This window comes from Thalia democratica, chromosome 5, assembly GCF_965202585.1.
Source record: "Thalia democratica chromosome 5, ktThaDemo2.hap1.1, whole genome shotgun sequence".
Classification (NCBI taxonomy): Eukaryota; Metazoa; Chordata; class Thaliacea; order Salpida; family Salpidae; genus Thalia; species Thalia democratica.
Window position 1 is genome coordinate 31332544 of NC_139169.1, and position 9622 is coordinate 31342165.

Consider the following 9622-nt stretch of genomic DNA (forward strand, 5'->3'; position numbering starts at 1 on the left):
TATTAGTCGATGGAGTTCATACTAAAATAATGCTAAAATAAAAACTTTTATTAGAAGCAACATAACATGTAACAAACCTTGTTAAACTTTTAAAATAATTGAATATGTTAATAAAAGTTATGTTCAATTGTCATAAAAATTTATAGCAATCGAATGAATTTGTTGATAAGTTTTAATTAAATTTAGTTTGATAAAGTTTTAGGTTGCAAAACCTGTTTTGGTTTATTTGCACTATATTTAACTTGATTTTTTTTTTATGTTAAATTTTTTGTTTTTAGGTACTAAAGAAGCAAAGCTATATATAAAAGTGTTTTAACAAGTTTTAAAATATCTTTTTGTTTATTGATACTTTTGGTTTTGTTAAATAAAGTTTTTTGCTGTAAAAGTCTTTTAAAACTGTTAAATTAGAGTTGCATTTTAAACATTGTTCAATTTTCATTGAATTCATTAAAATTTTTAATCTTTTATTTAATAAACGCATAATATTCGTATGAGTTGTACTTACTATAGAGTAAAGTAGAATTTTTTTGCTTAAACTCTTATATTCTAATAATAACTTCAAATACTATAAAAACGAAACATATTATAAAACTTGGCGATAAAGTTCCATCAAATTTTTTCCATGTGTTTAACAAAACTCCCAAACTAACTACTAAAAGTTATAAACAACTTACTCAAAGATTGGTTTTCAGCGCTTTATTTTGCACTTTAGCAACAAAATATCAGCAACTTACAAAAGGAGAAACCAGTTTAAAGTTTGAATTTTTTCTCACTTTCCGAGGAAGCGCAATAAAACGAGCTTGAAGTTAATCGTGACATTGATACACCGCTTGCATTCGGTGAGCACCTTTGTTTGCTTATACGTCAATTTTAGTTTTAGTTTTTTCGGTTTTTCATTCAACAGTTGTGTTTGAGCTTGGTAGGAAGTGTTAGTAACTTTATAAATTTATCAATAGTTTTTATTCAAAAGTTTTGCTTTTCGCGACATTTTTAAATTAAACAAATTTTATTTTTTTTGACTTATTTAGTAAATGTATTAGTTTAGCTTTCAATCGTTAAATGAGCAAATTTACTTGAATTTATAATTTTATAAGGTAAAACATTATAAAGTAGTACGAGTTCGTTATTAGTTCTATGTTAAAGCTTTAGAACAAGTTAACTAATAAGTAGTAGAAATCAAAATACTTTAAAAATCAAATACAAGTAGTAGAAAATTGTTACATTTAGTGGAAATTCAATTTATTTGTAAGTTAATTTTAGTTGAGACTTTACTTATATACTTTTATTACCATTTATAAGTTGTAGTGAAAAAGTTTAAGCATATCACAAAAGACTCACAGGCAACTTAATTAAATTTGTTTTACTTGATAAATCGTAGCATTTTATTACTACTCACGTAGGCATTTTCTTCACACAAAAGTTCGTAACTAAGTCTAGTTTGAGTTGCCTCAGAGCTATTTATGTTATTCAACTCATAGTTTTTTTATTAAAAAAAGATGTTTTAATATTTTCACTACAACTTATAATTGGGTATAGATTAGAAAAAAATTTTTATAACCCAAACTTCCAAAAGAACAAAAACATTTCAAAAAAAATATTTTACACCTGGTTTAAAATTTGAGTTAAGTATATTTTTATTCATTCAATTTTAATGTATTTAAAAACTGACTGTATAGATAGGCGTTATAAAGTTCTATAGTTTGATAAAACTATATAAAAAAACAAAAATTTTAGTTAATTGTTTAAAAACAATATAAAATTTACCCCAACAATAAATTATAAGAAACAAAACCAAGTGTCAAAACATCTGCATTTTCATACTTTAAAATGGTTTATAAAATAGTAATAAACTTAGAATAAACTTTTTTTTTTCATTAAACAAAAAAAGCCAATCGAAGTCGGAAAAGGCGCGCAATTTGATTCAGCTTGGTAGGAAGTGTTAGTACCTTCATATATCTGTCAGAAACGTTTTGATAAGTAAAAAGTTTTGCTTTGACCAACATTTTTTAATTAATTTTTTTTTTTGACTTGTTTAGAAAGTGTATCAGTTTTGCTTTAAATTTTTATTTTAAATCTTTACTTTAAATTTTTAATTAAATAAGTTAGAGCACTGTAGAAAAGCACAAACTTGTAAGTAGTCCTAAGTAAGAGTTAAAAAAAAAATCTAATATCAAAATACAAGTAGTAGAAAAAAGTTACATTAAGTTAAAAAAATTTTTGTTCTTTTTTTAAATTTAATTTCTTAGAGTTATCTTGGTTTTTCACATTTTATAGTTTACTCACGTAGATATTTTTGTTTACGTAGAAGTTTGTAACTGAGTACAATTATAAATGATGCCTGTAAGCCTTTTGTTTTATGTGAATTGTTATTTTTTTAATTTGTTAAATGAGTTTGTGTTTTTAAACTACAACTTAAAACTTGATATTTTTTTTTAAACAAATAATCTTTATAAAAATAAACTAGTTAAAAATAAAAATTGTGTTTATGGTAAAATAGTTCAATCGACAGTTGTTTTAAGTATGAGATGAGCAATCATGTTTTCTTCATTTAATTTTCGAGAGATTAAAAATTTGCAGTGTTTAAAGCGTTTTTTGTTTTAAACTTACTAGTTTAACAAAGTTTTTTTAGTACAAACATTTTAAGTAATACATATTGAAAAAACAACTAAAACGTACCCTAAGTATAGATTTTAAGAAAGTAAAACAAGTTTTAAAACTATTACATTTCCATACCTTAAAAAATGGTTTATAAAACATACAAAATTTAGAATAGTCTTAAAAAACGGTTTTACAAAAAAAATGACTATCGAAGTCGGAAAAGACGCTAAATTTGGAGGTGTACACGCTTCGAACAACGCCGAAATCGATGTGCCTAGTAGCTCTGATCCGGGTAAGTTTAAATTTTTTACCAGTTAGTAATTATTTAATAAACACATACGTTGGTAGGTACAAAAAATAAATAAACGATGGTTTAAAAATCTACCAGTTTATTGCAACATTTTGTTCAAATTAATTTCGGACAACCGTCCTTCATCAGTGAACTTTTAAACTAATAGAACTAAACACATTCATGAAACAAAAATAAATAAAAGTTAAAAAATATATTATGACGTAGTAGTTCAAAACTGTGTATAAAACTAAAACTTTAAAAGCTAGACGATTTTTTACATTGTAATGATATTTTTGTATGTAAAAGTAAATAAAAATGAAATGCGTATAAAAACAAACACTTTACCGATAAAAACTTTAAATTAAATCCTATCTTAGTAAAGAATTGTTTAATGTAAGTTATTGTTAATAAATAATTACTGTTATCGGCGAAATATGAATAAAAATAAAAGCTTTTCCCAAACAATACTTAAAGTAATCACAAAAACCTATATTAATAAGAAGCTGTATCTTACAAACTTCTTATTTTTTAGAAATAGTTTAATCCCTGAATAAAAGTAACTATTTTGAAACAAAACTTATATCTAAGTAAGATAATAATACAAAAAATATATAAAGAATTATAAACAATTGTCTTGTGTCCTGGACCGATTTGCGAATTATTTATAAATCTTGACGTTGATAGGTAAAAAGGAAGTGAAACTCAACAACGACATGGACATCAAGGGAAGTTTGAAAGTTGAAGGGGTGCATGCCGATTCCAATGCGATTGTAAGAAGAAGAGGTAATATTGGTTGTAATAAAAAGGCTGAAAATAAACGTTAAATAATCAAAATATTGTTGTAAAGTTTTATCTAAAGTAGGAAAAACTTTATCTTGTTTGTAGTAATTACGTCAGTGGGTAAACAGGGGGTTGTAAACAACGTCAAGCACCAGTGATTTAACATTTAAGTGCTTAAGTTTGTTCCATTACAACTACATTATATGAAATACTGCTCGTTTTGTAGCAGTTGTAAAATATAAACAACCTTGCCATGTCAATGAGTCTTTTTTTTTCAAACAGGGGCTCAGCAGGATGTAGAGCTGTCATCAACTGATGCCGATGTAAAAGTTCAAGAAGAGCTGAATGTAGGTGGCTTGCACGCATCGGGCAACGCAAAAATAAAAGACAGTTCACCGAACTACAAACTTGTGTTTGGATGCTTGATAGTCGCCGCAGCCGTTGCTGTAGTTTTGTATAAAAAAAAGATAATTAAGTAAACTATATTTCTAGCCAATAGACAATGTTTGAAAAATAGTGATTTTAAAATTGATAAAAAAAAAATGAATGATTTTTGATTTTTGCGCTTTTACTTGTTAAAATTGAACGCTTGAACAGCAGTATTACTTTTTTGTTTCCATGGTTAATTAACTTTTTTAATCAAAGGTTTTATAACATTTTATTTATTATTTTGTCTCAGTTAGTTTTTTTTCTGTTTGATTGTATTAATTTGTAAAGATATAAACTTGCTGTACGTTTGTACTTAAAAATTCAAATGTTTTTAAATTGTGTTTTTATAATATAAAAGATAACGGTTAAAATATGAAAATATAGTCTTTATTTTTCTTAATAATCGTAAAATTAAACTAATATTTGTCAAACCGACTCCTTGAAAGCATTTTATTTAAAAAAATTATCAAAAATTTAATTAACAGTTTTAAACGACTTAAAATTTTAAGAATTTAACAAAAACCTAGTAACGAATCGTTTTGTTGACACCTTATTAAAAAGAAGAACTAAAAAAAAACATACAAATAAATAATTGCTTTATATGACTAACAAGTTTAAAACTTTAAAAAAGTTTAAAATTTTAATAAACATTTTCATTAACCAGTTTTGTAGTTAGAGGACAAATTACAAACTTTTATAATTTTATTTTTACAAACTGTCACTAAAAGATTAAAATTAAAATATTAATAATTAATTTGAGTTTTTTACAAAATACTTATTTTTCAATATAGTTCTAAAGTTAAAAAAGCATACTTTATTTTGTCGATTTGTTTTTTTTTGCTATTTAATAGTGACTATAAGAGCTTAAGTTACATAATTTTTTGTTACTTTTGTTATTTAATTCTGTATAAAACATTTAACAACTTGCAAACTTTTCTCTAAAAAGTATCCTCATTGTTTAAAAAATTTTAAGTTTGTGTATTTGTTTTTTTTTTATTCAGAGTATATATTCTAAAGTAATTTTAAAAGTGAAATGTTTTTACCATCCTTTCAATACAGTTTGTTACTTTTAGTCAAATTAGAATATATATTTTTTTATATAACATGAACATAACTCATTTGAATTTGTCAGGTTAATACAACAAGTACTTTCAGTTCCTTTATAACTTTAAATGTGTATTAACTGTATTTACCAAAATATATAGTTACAAACTAAAAATGAATTGATTTTAATATTGCTAAAACAGTTCATAAAAAACTTTTTACAATATTTTTCACATTGATAATGCAGTAAGCTAAGTAAATATTTTAAATCAATACAAACATAAGTTTCCATGATTTTATCAGTCACATATATATAAAGTTCTGGCAGTCCTTTTATAGGTTTTATTAATAATAAACCTTTAAACTGTAAATTGTTTGACAACTTGATACATACTCGATGTAAAAGAAACAATTTAAATACTGTGAATGATTTTTTAACAAGGTCTAGACTCTAGATAATGTTGTTTATAGTTGATAATGTAAGTTCATCAGAAGAGTAGTTAAAAATATTTTAAAACACTTGAAAGTACTGAGTATTTAAAAGTTACAATCTCTATCAGTAGGGCAATTTAGTTACTTTAACTTGGTAATAATTGCAAGTAAAAATTTTTGTATGAATGTTTAAAATGAACTTAGTTTATTAATTTTTTTGCTGCAAATTTTGAAACTTAGTTAATTTAAAACTTGCTTAGAAAGCAATATATCTAAGACGTTTAAGTAAATTGCATAAAGATCCAAGAGATACTAAGATAGTTAACGTTTTATAACTTATTTTAAAGCGAAAAACTTTTTTATAACTAGAAGTAAAATGTAAGTAGTTTGTAGTTTTTGTTACAAAATTCAAAAAAAATGCAGGTTACCTTTTATTAATTAGTTTCTATTTTGACAATTGCTGATGTATTGTTTTAAATGATAAATAGATAAATAAAAATTTATTATTCTTAGTTTTTTTATTTTTGTTGTAATTTTTTTTTTTAAATTGTACTTTTATAATCTCATCATTATAATGTCAGTTTTAGATTAAGCTTTTATCTTGAAAAACTTATGTAAATTAAGTTTTAAAAGTTTGGCTGTTTATTTTAATTTGTTTCTTAATTTTATTAGTTCTTTTAAACTAGAAAAGGCAAGCATTTTCATTAGAATAACGAAACAAATATGTTTTTGAAAACTTGACATATACATCTATATAACTATCTTAAACTTTTTGATGATTATATTTAAATAAACAACTTAGTTAAAACAGTTAAACTTTTAGTAATTTAAAAAGCTTAATCTGGTAATTTAATAAAAATAATTTATACCATTACTTAATTTTAGAAAAAAAATGCTAACTAGTTATTACTACTTTTCTTAAATCAGCTTAAAAATTTAGGTATGTTTATTTTTTTAGGCATTGTTTTTAATAAAAAAAAAAAGTTGTTTAGATGTATTGAAGTTTAACAGTTTTTAAACACTTTACCGGTTTCTGAATAACCTTTACTTCAATGCAAATGTCAAGAAACACTTTAAACAAAAAAAAAAAAGATTATAATAGTTAGACAAAGCATAACAGTTTAGGACAAGTCTTTAATAAAAAGGGTCGTTCGTTTCCATTGACTTTTGTAGTTTAAACAATTATAGTTGTTATCAAACTGTCGTCATAAAGTAAAAATATAAGTTAACTTGTATAAACAAAAATCATTGAAAACTTTTATAGTTTGTATTTAGAGGTGTGAAATATCGAAAGGAAAAGTATGTCTATTTATGTTTATTAAACAAATACAAAGCATCTGGGTTAAACAATATGTGTCTTTTTTGAATTATTCTATTTACAACAAAAATAACTTAATATTTTCCTTTTAAGTACCAGTTACGCCAATTTTGTTGAAAAAAAGTTTTTGATTGCTAACTTTAATAAGTATATCTTTAGAAAATTTTAGGTCTTTCAAATAATCAAAGCTTACAAAACCGGTCAAACGAAACTTGACTTTTTTGAGTACAACAAACATAAGTCTTTATAATTTTATTAAGTACAATTTGTTCATTTAAACATTTTATATTCACTTTTTTATATATTTCTGAACGCTAAAAAAACATCTATACATTTCTAATTAAACTTATTTAAATTATCTACTCTTTTTGTTTTATACAGAATATGTTAAAAGCTATCAACTAAATAAATTATGTATATGTTTTTAAAACAACTACCTTTTTCAACATCTTAGGTGCGTGTCAGTATGCTACATAATAAATTGAAAATAAACAAAGTAAGTATTTTAATTGAACTTTATTTAGCATTAAGTAAATTAAAAAAAATAACTGTCCACTCAAGTTTTCTGTGAAAAGTAGTAGAAGTATATAAAACGTAACAGCTTACTTATCTTAAGTTAGATTTAATACTAAAACAAACTTTTTGTAGCCTGCTTGTTTACTTATTTTCTTATTATTATTATGATTTTTTGGTATATTTCTTAATTACAGAAATGATAACTTTTTTTTTTTGATAAATATTATAGATAAAAAAAAATGAGTGCTTACGTTTTTTCATTACATTTTTGTCTTTCATTGTTTAAGCTACTTTTCATTTAGCTCTCATATATCAATAATTTAATACAAAACCACAGCAAAGTTATTATCCGTATATCGCATACAAACATTGGTCTATTAAAATTAGAATAGTTTTATTCTTAGAATAGCAAAAGAGTTTTAAATTTTTAAAGCGTTACATACACAAATAAAAAACAAGATTAAGTTTTTATGAAAATTCATTTTACAACAAACTAAGTGATTACTTTAATTATGCTTTGGGTAACTTTGTAATTTTTAGAGTCACATCTTAATTACAGGCATTTTTACACACACCCACTTAAAAACTTCTAAATATTAAATGTTACTTGTATTTATTAAGCTTAAAAGTTTAATTAAAACTTAACTTAACTGTATTAAAACTTATAAAGCCTTATTAAATTTAATACTTTAGCCTGAACACCAACGCTTTATCTTTAATATAAAAAATAGGTTACAAGTCAAATATGAAGTTTATTATCATCATAGTAATTACTCAATAAAATAATTTAATAATTAACTCAAATTAAAAGATTATAGTATTTTCACATATCTTCCTCATAACAGGGATCGTTTAGGACAAATCTACCTCATGGGAAGCATTTGTTTCCATTGCAGATGACTCATTATCACTCTGGGTTGAAACTAAAAACAAAACGACAAGTTTACCACTCAGTATTTGTTTCTTAAATATATATATTTAGAAACTTACATAGCTTGTTTAAATCTGTATGTTAAATTTATAACCTATTTAAATAAATTTTGTTTATTTCGAAAACAAATTTTATAACCTTGTTGACTGTTGCAGACAATTTTAGAATTACCAGAAGCATGATAACCTCCTAAGTGGAAATTTCCCGATATCTTTACTACTTTATCAGTTTTCCCCAACACAACGCCTTGAGGTGGACCTATTTTGTTTGACAATTATCTGTCAACTTTTAGCATTCAGAAACAATAGTTATAAACTGAAAATACAATTTGTGTTTAATTATTTCAACCAAATTTATAAAACTATAACTATACATAGACAAAAAAATCATCGACAAACAAGTTTACATTTGAAAACCTGGGTTTTTAGTTTGAAACACTAAAAAAGGTATAAAGGTTATTAGCTAAACTCTTGCAAATTTCAAAAACTGTATTTACCATTTGTTATTATAGTCGCGTTGTCACTAGCATGGTTGCCTTCGACTTTATAGTCTCCCTTGATAGTCATGTTATCCTTAGCTACAAACTCTTTTGGTTCTGAAATTTATGAAATACTAATAAAAATTTAAAATTTGAAGTATTGCAATAATTACAACTACCTTGGTTCGAATTAGTTGCTTGAACTACGGATTTGTCCTTAGCTTCAGTGGTGTTAAAAGTTGCATCACCATCAATTTCATAAGGCATTTCAAACTATTTGATATATCTACTTTGGGTTATAATTTTAAAGAGCTTATTTTCAAAAACAGCTAGGACTATTAAAACTTTTATGTATGAAAAATTTCAAAGTGATCAAATCACTACAACTTATTTCCAATTGTTTACATGTTTCTATTATATTTGTTTACAAAAACAACCACTACTATTAAAAGTTAAGGCTGATTTTTTGTTCTTACTGACTGTAAGCTTTATTTACATAAAAAGACATAATTTGGAACATAGTCAAACAAAGTATATACATAAAAATAATATTTAACCAAAATTAAGCAATAACTAACATAGTTGTTTAAAAACTACATTTCATTGTAAAGAAAATACTTCTTTACATCATTATAAACAGTTTAATTTAGTTTTAAAGTTTAAATTTAAAATATAACAAAAATTGTTTTAAAATAGCCTTTAATGAAATTTATTCCTTAATTTTTTTTAATTTAAATTAAAGCAACTTAAATCTAATTTGTTAAAAAAACAGCTATTAACAGTTTTGTATGCGAGTACTATTTA

At 24.0% G+C, this 9622-nt stretch overlaps 1 protein-coding gene across 1 annotated transcript; it reads left to right on the plus strand.

Moving 5' to 3' along the window:
- The first annotated feature begins 745 nt into the window (after window positions 1–745).
- LOC145837142 (uncharacterized) lies at window positions 746–4262 on the plus strand. The gene is made up of 4 exons (XM_082944908.1): window positions 746–839; window positions 2769–2890; window positions 3575–3673; window positions 3953–4262. Exons 2-4 carry the CDS (start codon window positions 2800–2802, stop codon window positions 4147–4149), a joined length of 387 nt encoding a protein of 128 aa, XP_082801034.1. The 5' UTR covers window positions 746–839; window positions 2769–2799; the 3' UTR covers window positions 4150–4262.
- Window positions 4263–9622: the final 5360 nt, after the last annotated feature.